This window comes from Bombina bombina, chromosome 4 (assembly GCF_027579735.1).
Source record: "Bombina bombina isolate aBomBom1 chromosome 4, aBomBom1.pri, whole genome shotgun sequence".
NCBI lineage: Eukaryota > Metazoa > Chordata > Amphibia > Anura > Bombinatoridae > Bombina > Bombina bombina.
The window spans coordinates 880,504,215-880,518,692 of record NC_069502.1 but is presented as its reverse complement, the minus strand read 5'-3'; the positions used below and the strand labels follow the sequence as shown (position 1 = coordinate 880,518,692).

The following is a 14,478-nucleotide window of genomic DNA, read 5'->3' as shown; positions in this document are numbered from 1 at the left end:
AATATGCAGTATACTCCAAAATAATCGGAATCCAGCTCCTCACAGGGTAGTTGTAGTAGTAGTGTGGCAATTCCAAAAGGCAGCAGGCAAATATTTGTTGCAAAAACAAACATTTCTTAAAACATGTCACAGTGGACAAGTAAAATATAGGGATGCACCAAAATGACAATTCTTGACCGAAACCGATACTGAAAATTCAGGATGCTCCTGGCCGAAAACTGAAACGAAACCGAAATTGTTTTTTTTGTTTTTTGTTTTTTTTTTAACTACAGTGTGTGTGTGTGTGTGTGTGTGTGTGTGTAGCTGAGAGAGCTTGTAGGCAGGAAAGCTCCAACAAATGGGCGTGGTCACTTGTACCGTGATCTGCAGTGAAACTGGTGAAGCTCTGCAAGGGGGAGAGCGTGGTTATAGCCAGACAACAATATGAGGTGGACATGTGTTTTGTTTTTGGGTGTAGTTATCCGTGCAATGGGCGTGGCTGCACCTGATCGTCTCTCATCGTATCTCCGCCTAGTCCCTGGTTTGGGTCTCACTCTGACCCGTCAGATTATATGTCCGGAGCCCTAAATGGAGTCTGCCTGTCACCTATCACCAGGACCACCGGACTTGGCTACGACCTTACGTGCAAGGTGGTTATTGAAAGTTACTGTGCTTTTTTTGTATACACTGTCTGGTGGGTGCTAATTTGTACCAACTGTGTGCGAGCTTGGGGCTTATGCATATATAGTGTGCACGCATATTTGCCTCAGGCGAATAGAATGTCTACGCACAAGAGGCTGATGTATGAGCACTGTGTATAAGGCTTATACATATTCACTGTGTGTGCTTAGGGCTGTGTCTGATAATATCAAGTGTTTATAAACACGTTGCTTATCCTCCTTTGAATACTGTATTCAGAACTTTGGTTTCCTTTAAAAAAATAAAAAAAAGGGCACTGCTGGTTTCAAATATCATCATATCATGGTACTTATGTGTGTGCTCTGTGTACCATGCCATTGCTGTGCTGCTCACCTTATGCTAAGGATAACTCAATAGAACAGGGGAGGACTGTACATTTTTAGCCATTTTGTTCCTCTTTGGGCCGAAATTGGAGTTGCACATTTTGGGTGGCCCAAACTTTGGTGCATCGCTAGTATTATTCTTTATTTAGTTCTGTGTAACAGAATCAGATTTAACCGTTTTTTGTTTTTCTACCAATTATCAAAATAAAGTATAGTCCCAGAAAACTGTTATTATATGCAAAACAGTAAGTCAAGTAATGAACTCAAACAGCAGCTCTAGGCTAGCATCAAATTTGAAATATGCTACACAATAATTTTACCGAAAATAAAAGGCAAAAAAACCCCGAAAAACGAAATAACAAAAAATGCAATTTTCGGCCGAAAACTTTCTGTGGACGAAATTTCGGTGCAACCTTAGTAAAATAGCTCTATAAAATGGCTCTACGCGTTTCAACAAAGAACTCGTCTTTCTCAAGAGCAATTAAAATTGGAAGGTGCTGCCCTTGGAAAATACAGGTGCTTTATATACAAAATAATTAGTGTTCCTCTTCCGGTATTACCGAAATTGGACTCACAAGAATAACAAATGTAAAACATCTAAAATTTAAAATTTATTCCCATCCGATTTCAAACATCTCAGATTTTGGAGCTTAAAAACTAAAGTCGAATTAAAGATGCACAATGGCGCTTTTTTAAATTTTAAAATGTATACGTATAGTCGGATGAGTATAAACATGCTGACACTTTTGTCATCTCAACCAATCAGCGGAGTGAAAGGAGGAAGTTCCCTTTTGAGTCTTTTGTGGATATAGTCTCAAATCAGGTCCGTTGTTGTGCTGAAATCACATGTTCAGGCTGTACAAATGGAAGCGTGGATGGTGTTTTCATTCTTTGTTCTCATAATGTTCATATGTCCAGTGGTAGGCAGTCCCGTGTTAGTACTTGACCAATGCAAATCTTTCTTATGTGTTATCTAGAAACATATAATTGTGCAGATCACTGGTGATATATTGTACAATTGCAGTCCTATTCTGACAATTACAAAAAGATTCTGACCGTTACAAAAAGATTCACATCTGTCACTCACACCCAGAATACATTTATATATAATGCAATTATTAAAATAAACTTCTATAGTGTCTCCAGATAGATACTACCCTTTTAAGGTCTTTTACTACCCTTGTTCATGAATGTTCGTCATTATATGCAATGGTTTTAAGCATTCTAATCATTTGGAATTTTATGGATATCTCCTGAGTCTATTGGTAATTATAAACAAAAAGAGAGAAGCGCTCAACCTGGGAACGAACAAAAGCATAATAGCTTGTTCTATGGCTAGTTACCACCCAAGAAACAGCCTCTTTTTGCTCAACATGTGCCGTTCACAGAGAAGAACTTTCCTGAAGCATATCAGTCTGATCCTGACTTCACAGTACAGCCCAGCCCCGAAATACCAGGCAATCCCTCTCTGAACGAGAGAAACAGCAAAACCCCAGACGTACGTTTTGGCCTATTGTGGGGCTCGTCAGTGAGGTGCAGCCATATCTCTCTAGGCACACTGAGCAACGGGTCCACGCCTGGATTCTCGCATCACACTTAGGGAGACTTCCCTAAGTGTCATAATTTGCATAAACAAAAAGAGAGAAGCGCTCAACCTGGGAACGAACAAAAGCATAATAGCTTGTTCTATGGCTAGTTACCACCCAAGAAACAGCCTCTTTTTGCTCAACATGTGCCATTCACAGAGAAGAACTTTCCTGAAGCATATCAGTCTGATCCTGACTTCACAGTACAGTCCAGCCCCGAAATACCAGGCAATCCCTCTCTGAACGAGAGAAACAGCAAAACCCCAGACGTACGTTTTGGCCTATTGTGGGGCTCGTCAGTGAGGTGCAGCCATATCTCTCTAGGCACACTGAGCAACGGGTCCACGCCTGGATTCTCGCATCACACTTAGGGAGACTTCCCTAAGTGTCATAATTTGCATAAACAAAAAGAGAGAAGCGCTCAACCTGGGAACGAACAAAAGCATAATAACTTGTTCTATGGCTAGTTACCACCCAAGAAGCAGCCTCTTTTTGCTCAACATGTGCCTTTCACAGAGAAGAATTTTCCTGAAGCATATCAGTCTGATCCTGACTTTACAGTACCTCACTGATGAGGCCCAATGAAGGCCGAAACGATCGTCTGGGGTTGCTGTGTTCCTTGTTCAGAGAAGAATTGCCTGGTATTTCGGCGCTGGACTGACCGTAATAGGCGGGATCAGACTGATATACTACAGGAAAGTTCTACTCTATGAAAAGCATTACTGGGCTTACGATGTAACTGCAAAATTCAATATTTAGGCCAAACCTCATGTATTTGTAAAAACAAGAATACTAGAACATTTAAATAAAATTGAAAAAGAAAAAGACGACCATGGAGTCCCCTTGCATTATAAAAATTGCCCTCTATATGACAAAAATAATCTGTTCTGGATCGGTATTGAAAAGGTTTTTTTACACTGGAGAGGGGGTAATGGAAAGGGAACTAGACAGGAGAGAACTATGGTGGATACACACCTTGAAAACATATGGGCACCATGGTTTAAATAAAGACATCAGAGTAGCAGCATTCATTTAGAGATAGTTGTTCGATTTCAAAACTTAAGGCTATTTTAAAGTATTAGAAAAGAAATAAAGACATCAGAGTGGTAGCATTCATTTAGAAATAGTTCGATTTCAAAACCTGAGGCTATTTTAAAGTATTAGAAACTCATACCATAACATCCACATTTTTATGTCTGACCGGAGATCAACATAACTAAATTGTAGTACGCATATTCCTATGTTTATGTTTAAGGATTTGAGAATATTATAACTGCAAAAATCACATTGTAGCACTCTTAGTTCATTAAAATTTATAAAAAAAAATTATTATTTATTACACATATTTTATTAGCACTATAATCCTAATTGGGATCATATTTAATATGATACACTTTTGTAAATCGGCACATATATAAGTATTTTAGCACTTTAAATACTTATTTCATTTAACACGTACATGTGAATTACTAAGGTTTCTCAACTCAATAAGAGTCATATTAAAACACTTTTTACAAAATGGCATTTAATTCCTACACCTATTTCAGTTTTTACAATGAGTATAATCGCCAATAGACTCAGGACATAACCATAAAATTCCAAATGATTAAAATGCTTAAAACCATTGCATATAATGACGAACATTCATGAACAAGGGTAGTAAAAGACCTTAAAAGGGTAGTATCTATCTGGAGACACCATAGAAGTTTATTTTAATAATTGCATTATATATAATTTTTTTTCTGGGTGTGAGTGACAGATGTGAATCTTTTTTAACTGTCAGAATCTTTTTGTAATTGTCAGAATAGGACTGCAATCGTACAATATATCACCAGTGATCTGCACTATTATATGTTTCTAGATAACACATAAGAAAGATTTGCATTGGTCAAGTACTAACACAGTACTGCCTACCATTGGATATATGAACATTATGAGAACAAAGAATGAAAACACCATCCACGCTTCCATTGGTACAGCCTGAGCACGTGATTTCAGCACAACAACGGACCTGATTTGAGACTATATCCACAAAAGACTTGATAGGGAACTTCCCCCTTTCACTCCGCTGATTGGTTGAGATGACGAAAGTGTCAGCATGTTTATACTCATCCGACTATACGTATACATTTTAAAATTTAAAAAAGCGCCATTGTGCATCTTTAATTCAACTTTAGTTTTTAAGCTCCAAAATCTGAGATGTTTGAAATCAGATGGGAATAAATTTTAAATTTTAGATGTTTTACATTTGTTATTCTTGTGAGTCCAATTTCGGTAATACCGGAAGAGGAACACTAATTATTTTGTATATAAAGCACTTGTATATTCCAAGGGTAGCACATTCCAATTTTAATTGCTCTTGAGAAAGACGAGTTATTCGTTGAAACATTTTATAGAGCTATTTTACTTGTCCACTTTGACAAGTTTTAATAAATGTTTGTTTTTGCAACATATATTTGCCTGCTGCCTTTTGGAATTGCCACACTACTACTACAACTACCCTGTGAGGAGCTGGATTACTATTATTTTGGAGTAAGTTTACTGCATATTATTTGCATTGTTCAATACAACACATCTCAGTGAAAGGTTTATCACCTGCAGTTACACGTATACCTGGGGGGACTAGACAGAAGCTCCACTCCTTATAGATCACTTGCTTTTACAATTAAAAAAGTCAAGCTCTCTTTTTCCCCAGCCTTAATTGGAAACCCCGGTAAATTGAAGCACTAGAACAGAACACCCTAGGACCTACGCCTCTACATCCACTATCTAAACTACAAATAAACCTAACGTAACTTTTTAAATAAAATAAAATAAAAAAACTAAATTACAAAATTTAAAAATCCTAACACTACTAGAAAAAAACAAAACTTGAAAATAGATAATATCTGATTACAAAAAATAATAAACAAAATTATCCAAATTAATAAAAATTAAACCTAATCCAATACCCCTATAAAAACAAAAAAGGCAATCCAAAATAAAAACACCCTCTAATCTAACAAACTACCAATAGCCCCTATAAGGACCTTTTCTAGGACATTGCCCTGAAGCATTCAGCTCTTTTACATTAAAAAATTACAAAGTACCCCCTAACAGTAAAACTACCCAACCAACCTAACTCCCCAAAATAAAAAAAACCTAACTCTAAAAAAAACCTAAGCTACCTATTGCCCCTAAAGGGGCATTTGTATGGACATTGCCTTTAAAAGGGCAATCAGCTCTTTAGTGTCCATTAATAAATTAAAAAAGCCCTAATCTAAAAAAAAAAAAACACAAAAAAAAAATCTAACACTAACCCCGACATAGGTACTCTTTATTTCTGAAGTCCGGACATCTGTCTTCATCCATCCAGCGCGGGGCCATCTTCTTTCTTCATCCCGGTGGCGTGGAGCTGTGGCGGTGCAGAGCAGGTTTGAGGGCGGCGCAGACGTCCAACACGGAGCCTCCTCTTCATGCAATCAACCTCCAATTCTTGCTTTATAATATCACCAGTCCCAGAGAACAATTTGAAACTTAAGGCCATTCAGAATTTTCTGGAGCAGGAGGTAATTCAAGAAGTTCTGGCATGTCCGCACTCTCAGGGTTTCTATTCTCTGTTTCTAGTAAAAAAAGTAAAACAATTCCTGGAGACCAGTCTTGGATCTCAGACATCTGAATTCCTTTCTAGAAGTCAAGAAATTCAAGATGGAGTCCCTCATTTCACTGGTTAACATAGTGCCTCCAGGGGCTTATCTAAAATATGCATATTTTCACATCCCTATCACAGAGGCTCACAGGCAATTTGTAAGGTTTGCAATAGGAAGATGGAACGTCCAGCTTACTGCTCTTCCCTTCAGCATATCCAAGGCTCCTCAAGTCTTCACTTCACCTTGGTTCCTCTAATTGCAGAACTGAGCATCAGGGGTCTCTTTGTTATACATTATCTAAACAAAAATGTTCTGATTTCAAACACTATTCAGCAGGTGGAGTGCCACAAAAAGCAGATACTTCATTCCCCACAGGCGTTTGGATGGTTGGTGAATCTCCAAAGAGTCCGCTTCATCCCACTCAGTCTTTCACTTTCCTGGGTGCACAGTTCTATAAAAAAAAAGGCTTTAGTCTCTGTGTTCCCACAGTGAAGGAAGATTTTGATGAGTTACTTTAACAAGCTTTCCCGTCTGATAGCTGGTGGAATGGGCAAGATGGAGGATGCGCCCTTTTCAGATCCATTTTCAAAGGTGTTACCTAAGGCACTTGGGATTCAGTCAGCACAATTGATTTTCCAGGGGAACTGAGAAAATGTCAATGTTGGTGGTATTAAAAGGAGAGCTTTTCTCTGGCGGAACCAGATTGGATAATCATACAGACAGACTCTAACATACTCGGTTGGGGAGCTGTAAGCCTGGGGAAATAAACTCAGTGGTCCTGGCACAAAAGTCTTCAGGCAATTTTTCACTTTCAGTTGCAACTTCAGTGAAATTTAGTAAACATTTTGACCAACAACAGGACAGCCAGGTCCTACATTAAGTTTTAGGGAGGAACAATGAGTCTTCGAGTTCTCAAGGAGGTGTTGCACATTTTTGTTTGGCCACAGAAGTATCTGAAGGGGTTATCTGCCTTTCATCTTCACGTTCCACAGACTATTCAGACAGATTATCTGATAAAAAAAAAAAAGCAAAACGGAAAGAGAAGCAGTCTGCCAGGAACGAACAGCAGCATCAATAGCTTGTTCTATGGCCCGGTTGCCACCTGGGAGTAGCTTCTTTCTGCCCAATTGTGCTTTTCACAGAGGAAAACTTTCCTGTAGTATATCAGTCTGATCCCGCCAAAATGGTCAGTCCAGCCCCGAAATACCAGGCAATTCTCCTCTGAACAAGGAACATGACAACCCCCGACGATCGTTTCGGCCACCTTTGGGCCTCGTCAGTGAAGTGCAGCCATATCCCCAAAAGCACATTGGGTAAGGAGTCCATGTCTGGTTTCCCCCATCACCCTTAGGGAGACTATCCCCAGGGTCATATTTACATATGCAAAACAGAAAGAGAAGCAGTCTGCCAGGAACGAACAGCAGCATCAATAGCTTGTTCTATGGCCCGGTTGCCACCTGGGAGTAGCTTCTATCTGCCCAATTGTGCTTTTCACAGAGGAAAACTTTCCTGTAGTATATCAGTCTGATCCCGCCAACATGGTCAGTTAAGCCCCGAAATACCAGGCAGTTCTCCTCTGAACAAGGAACATGACAACGTCTGGGGTTTTGCTGTTTCTCTCGTTCAGAGAGGGATTGCCTGGTATTTTGGGGCTGGACTGTACAGTGAAGTCAGGATCAGACTGGTATGCTTCAGGATAGTTCTTCTCTGTGAAAGGCACATGTTGAGCAAAAAACATAATTTATGCTTACCTGATAAATTCCTTTCTTCTGTTGTGTGATCAGTCCACGGGTCATCATTACTTCTGGGATATAACTCCTCCCCAACAGGAAATGCAAGAGGATTCACCCAGCAGAGCTGCATATAGCTCCTCCCCTCTACGTCAGTCCCAGTCATTCGACCAAGAATCAACGAGAAAGGAGTAACCAAGGGTGAAGTGGTGACTGGAGTATAATTTAAAAGATATTTACCTGCCTTAAAACAGGGCGGGCCGTGGACTGATCACACAACAGAAGAAAGGAATTTATCAGGTAAGCATAAATTATGTTTTCTTCTGTTATGTGTGATCAGTCCACGGGTCATCATTACTTCTGGGATACCAATACCAAAGCAAAAGTACACGGATGACGGGAGGGATAGGCAGGCTCATTATACAGAAGGAACCACTGCCTGAAGAACCTTTCTCCCAAAAATAGCCTCCGAAGAAGCAAAAGTGTCAAATTTGTAAAATTTGGAAAAAGTATGAAGCGAAGACCAAGTTGCAGCCTTGCAAATCTGTTCAACAGAGGCCTCATTCTTAAAGGCCCAAGTGGAAGCCACAGCTCTAGTGGAGTGAGCTGTAATTCTTTCAGGAGGCTGCTGTCCAGCAGTCTCATAGGCTAAACGTATTATGCTACGAAGCCAAAAAGAGAGAGAGGTAGCAGAAGCTTTTTGACCTCTCCTCTGTCCAGAGTAAACGACAAACAAGGAAGAAGTTTGGCGAAAATCTTTAGTTGCCTGCAAGTAGAACTTGAGGGCACGAACTACATCCAGATTGTGTAAAAGACGTTCCTTCTTTGAAGAAGGATTTGGACACAAGGATGGGACAACAATCTCTTGATTGATGTTCCTGTTAGTGACTACCTTAGGTAAGAACCCAGGTTTAGTACGCAGAACTACCTTGTCTGAGTGAAAAATCAGATAAGGGGAATCACAATGTAAGGCTGATAACTCAGAGACTCTTCGAGCCGAGGAAATAGCCATTAAAAACAGAACTTTCCAAGATAACATTTTTATATCAATGGAATGAAGGGGTTCAAACGGAACACCCTGTAAAACGTTAAGAACTAAGTTTAAACTCCATGGTGGAGCAACAGCTTTAAACACAGGCTTGATCCTAGCTAAAGCCTGACAAAAGGACTGGACGTCTGGATTTTCTGACAGACGTCTGTGTAACAAGATGGACAGAGCTGAAATCTGTCCCTTTAATGAACTAGCTGATAAACCTTTTTCTAAACCTTCTTGTAGAAAAGACAATATCCTAGCGATCCTAACCTTACTCCAGGAGTAACCTTTGGATTCGCACCAGTATAGGTATTTCCGCCATATTTTATGGTAAATCCTTCTGGTAACAGGCTTCCTAGCCTGAATCAGGGTATCAATAACCGACTCAGAAAAACCACGTTTTGATAAAATCAAGCGTTCAATTTCCAAGCAGTCAGCTTCAGAGAAGTTAGATTTTGATGTTTGAATGGACCCTGTATCAGAAGGTCCTGTCTTAGAGGTAGAGACCAAGGCGGACAGGATGACATGTCCACTAGATCTGCATACCAAGTCCTGCGTGGCCAAGCAGGTGCTATTAGAATTACTGATGCTCTCTCCTGTTTGATTTTGGCAATCAATCGAGGAAGCAGCGGGAAGGGTGGAAACACATAAGCCATCCTGAAGTTCCAAGGTGCTGTCAAAGCATCTATCAGAACTGCTCCCGGATCCCTGGATCTGGACCCGTAGCGAGGAAGTTTGGCGTTCTGGCGAGACGCCATGAGATCTATCTCTGGTGTGCCCCAACGTCGAAGTATTTGGGCAAAGACCTCCGGATGAAGTTCCCACTCCCCCGGATGAAGAGTCTGGCGACTCAAGAAATCCGCCTCCCAGTTCTCCACTCCCGGGATGTGGATTGCTGACAGGTGGCAAGAGTGAGACTCTGCCCAGCGAATTATCTTTGATACTTCCATCATTGCTAGGGAGCTTCTTGTCCCTCCCTGATGGTTGATGTAAGCTACAGTCGTGATGTTGTCCGACTGAAACCTGATGAACCCCCGAGTTATTAACTGGGGCCAAGCCAGAAGGGCATTGAGAACTGCTCTCAATTCCAGAATGTTTATTGGAAGGAGACTCTCCTCCTGATTCCATAGTCCCTGAGCCTTCAGAGAATTCCAGACAGCGCCCCAACCTAGTAGGCTGGCGTCTGTTGTTACAATTGTCCAGTCTGGCCTGCTGAATGGCATCCCCCTGGACAGGTGTGGCCGATGAAGCCACCATAGAAGAGAATTTCTGGTCTCTTGATTCAGATTCAGAGTAGGGGACAAATCTGAGTAATCCCCATTCCACTGACTTAGCATGCATAATTGCAGCGGTCTGAGGTGTAGGCGTGCAAAAGGTACTATGTCCATTGCCGCTACCATTAAGCCGATCACCTCCATGCATTGAGCTACTGACGGGTGTTGAATGGAATGAAGGACGCGGCATGCATTTTGAAGTTTTGTTAACCTGTCTTCTGTCAGGTAAATCTTCATTTCTACAGAATCTATAAGAGTCCCCAAGAATGGAACTCTTGTGAGAGGAAAGAGAGAACTCTTCTTTTCGTTCACTTTCCATCCATGCGACCTTAGAAATGCCAGAACTAACTCTGTATGAGACTTGGCAGTTTGAAAGCTTGAAGCTTGTATTAGAATGTCGTCTAGGTACGGAGCTACCGAAATCCCTCGCGGTCTTAGTACCGCTAGAAGGGCACCCAGAACCTTTGTGAAGATTCTTGGAGCCGTAGCCAATCCGAATGGAAGAGCTACAAACTGGTAGTGCCTGTCTAAGAAGGCAAACCTTAGATACCGGTGATGATCTTTGTGGATCGGTATGTGAAGGTAAGCATCCTTTAAATCCACTGTGGTCATGTACTGACCCTCTTGGATCATGGGTAAGATTGTCCGAATAGTTTCCATTTTGAACGATGGAACTCTTAGGAATTTGTTTAGAGTCTTTAAATCTAAGATTGGCCTGAAAGTTCCCTCTTTTTTGGGAACCACAAACAGGTTTGAGTAGAACCCTTGTCCTTGTTCCGACCACGGAACCGGATGGATCACTCCCATTGTTAACAGATCTTGTACGCAGCGTAGAAACGCTTCTTTCTTTATCTGGTTTGTTGACAACCTTGACAGATGAAATCTCCCTCTTGGGGGAGATAATTTGAAGTCTAGAAGGTATCCCTGAGATATGATCTCTAGTGCCCAGGGATCCTGAACATCTCTTGCCCAGGCCTGGGCGAAGAGAGAGAGTCTGCCCCCTACTAGATCCGGTCCCGGATCGGGGGCTCTCGGTTCATGCTGTCTTTGGGGCAGCAGCAGGTTTCCTGGCCTGCTTGCTTTTGTTCCAGGACTGGTTAGGCTTCCAGCCTTGCCTGTAACGAGCAACAGCTCCTTCCTGTTTTGGTGCAGTGGAGGTTGATGCTGCTCCTGTTTTGAAATTCCGAAAGGGACGAAAATTAGACTGTCTAGCCTTAGCTTTGGCCTTGTCTTGAGGTAGGGCGTGGCCCTTACCTCCCGTAATGTCAGCGATAATTTCTTTCAAACCGGGCCCGAATAAGGACTGCCCCTTGAAAGGTATATTAAGTAATTTGGACTTAGAAGTAACATCAGCTGACCAGGATTTTAGCCACAGTGCCCTGCGTGCCTGTATGGCGAATCCTGAGTTCTTAGCCGTAAGTTTGGTTAAATGTACTACGGCCTCCGAAATGAAAGAATTAGCTAGTTTAAGGACTCTAAGCCTGTCCGTAATGTCGTCTAGCGTAGAGGAACTAAGGTTCTCTTCAAGCGACTCAATCCAAAATGCTGCCGCAGCCGTAATCGGCGCGATACATGCAAGGGGTTGTAATATAAAACCTTGTTGAACAAACATTTTCTTAAGGTAACCCTCTAATTTTTTATCCATTGGATCTGAGAAAGCACAGCTATCCTCCACCGGGATAGTGGTACGCTTAGCTAAAGTAGAAACTGCTCCCTCCACCTTGGGGACCGTTTGCCATAAGTCCCGAGTGGTGGCGTCTATTGGAAACATCTTTCTAAATATTGGAGGGGGTGAGAACGGCACACCGGGTCTATCCCACTCCTTAGTAACAATTTCAGTTAGTCTCTTAGGTATAGGAAAAACGTCAGTACTCGCCGGTACCGCAAAGTATTTATCCAACCTACACAGTTTCTCTGGTATTGCAACAGTGTTACAATCGTTGAGAGCTGCTAAGACCTCCCCTAGTAGTACACGGAGGTTCTCCAATTTAAATTTAAAATTTGAAATATCTGAGTCCAGTCTGTTTGGATCAGAACCGTCACCCACAGAATGAAGCTCTCCGTCCTCATGCTCTGCGAGCTGTGACGCAGTATCAGACATGGCCCTAGCATTGTCAGCGCACTCTGTTCTCACCCCAGAGTGATCACGCTTGCCTCTTAGTTCAGGTAATTTAGACAAAACTTCAGTCATAACAGTAGCCATATCTTGTAATGTTATCTGTAATGGCCGCCCAGATGTACTAGGCGCCAAAATATCACGCACCTCCCGGGCGGGAGATGCAGGTACTGTCGCGTGAGGCGAGTTAGTCGGCATAACTCTCCCCTCGCTGTTTGGTGAAATTTGTTCACATTGTACAGATTGACTTTTATTTAAAGTAGCATCAATACAGTTAGTACATAAATTTCTATTGGGCTCCACCTTGGCATTGGAACAAATGACACAGATATCTTCCTCTGAGTCAGACATGTTTAACACACTAGCAAAAAAACTTACGACTTGGTTATAATCTTTTTTAGCAAAAAAACGCACTGTGCCTCAAAGAGGTACTAACGATTAAATGACAGTTGAAATAATGAACTGAAAAACAGTTATTGCATCAAACTTTAAAACAACACAACTTTTAGCAAAGGTTTGTTCCCATTAGTAAAAAACAACACTAATTAAATTTGTACATAAGAAAACAAAACAACGTTTTTTATACACAGTCACTATAAGAATTCTCACAGCTCTGCTGAGAGAATTTACCTCCCTTCAAAGAAGTTTGAAGACCCCTGAGATCTGTCAGAGATGAACCGGATCATGCAGGAAATATAAAAGTAGCTGACTGGAATTTTTTGATGCGTAGCAAAGAGCGCCAAAAACGGCCCCTCCCTCTCCCACACAGCAGTGAAGAGAAACGAAACTGTCACAATTAAAGCAAAAAACTGCCAAGTGGAAAATAATGCCCAAATATTTATTCACACAGTACCTCAGCAATGTAAACGATTCTACATTCCAGCAAAAACGTTTAACATGAGAATAGTTATTAAAAGGATTGGTGACCTTTAACACAGTAGTTCCGGTGAAATACCATCCCCAGAATACTGAAGTGTATACATACATGTCATTTTAACGGTATGGCAGGCTTTTCTCATCAATTCCATTCAGAAAATAAAAACTGCCACATACCTCAATGCAGATTCATCTGCCCGCTGTCCCCTGATCTGAAGCCTTTACCTCCCTCAGATGGTCGAGAACAGCAATATGATCTTAACGACTCCGGTTAAAATCATAGTAAAAAATCTCTGTCAGATTCTTCCTCAAACTCTGCCAGAGAAGTAATAACACGCTCCGGTGCTATTTTAAAATAACAAACTTTTGATTGAAGTCATAAAAACTAAGTATAATCACCATAGTCCTCTCACACATCCTATCTAGTCGTTGGGTGCAAGAGAATGACTGGGACTGACGTAGAGGGGAGGAGCTATATGCAGCTCTGCTGGGTGAATCCTCTTGCATTTCCTGTTGGGGAGGAGTTATATCCCAGAAGTAATGATGACCCGTGGACTGATCACACATAACAGAAGAAAGAGGCTGCTTCTTGGCTGGTAACTAGCCATAGAACAAGCTATTATGCTATTGTTCGTTCCCAGGTTGAGCACTTCTCTCTTTTTATTTATGCAGATTATCTGATCACAAGATACAGGCAACTGAATATATTAGATTCAGTAATTCAGACTTTACTTCAACCTATTATAGAATATGCAATACTTTTTCAGCCTGGATGATACAACATAGTGCTTCTACAGCAAAAATATAATTACATCATTTGTTTGATTTTTCTTCATAAGGATTTCCTGAAGGGTCTTTTTGCTAGAACACTTAAGGTTCAGGTGTCTGCTATCTTTGCCATTACTGGGGTTAACAATAAAAAAATTAGAGTAGGGCTGTACCTTTAAGGATATTATTGTATGCACTTATTGTAGGAGAAAAAAAAAAAAAGTACAAACTTCTGTTACCATTAGGTAATTTCCTGCTGTATTTACAGGGCGTCTAGAGGAAAACCCAGGCACTAGGCTATTAAATGTGAAGGAAGAGGATGAGACAGATGAAATACATTGGTCCCTCCCTGCCGGTGAGTAGTAATACGTGAGAATCTGCCAGGGCAGTGCACACAGTTACTTACTGCTCTCCATTGTAGTTTACTGTCTGGTTTATAAGCGCAGATAACAAAATTATTTTAAC

General features: G+C 41.1%; 1 protein-coding gene across 3 annotated transcripts in view; it reads left to right on the top strand.

Moving 5' to 3' along the window:
- The window catches only part of LOC128657418 (gastrula zinc finger protein XlCGF17.1-like), a 51,988-nt gene that overhangs the window by 16,017 nt on the left and 21,493 nt on the right, over positions 1–14,478 (top strand). For all 3 annotated transcript variants that reach the window (XM_053711761.1, XM_053711762.1, XM_053711763.1), the window contains one exon: positions 14,282–14,368. In XM_053711761.1, coding sequence (XP_053567736.1) covers positions 14,282–14,368 — 87 coding nt within the window. The remainder of the gene's footprint in view (positions 1–14,281; positions 14,369–14,478) is intronic.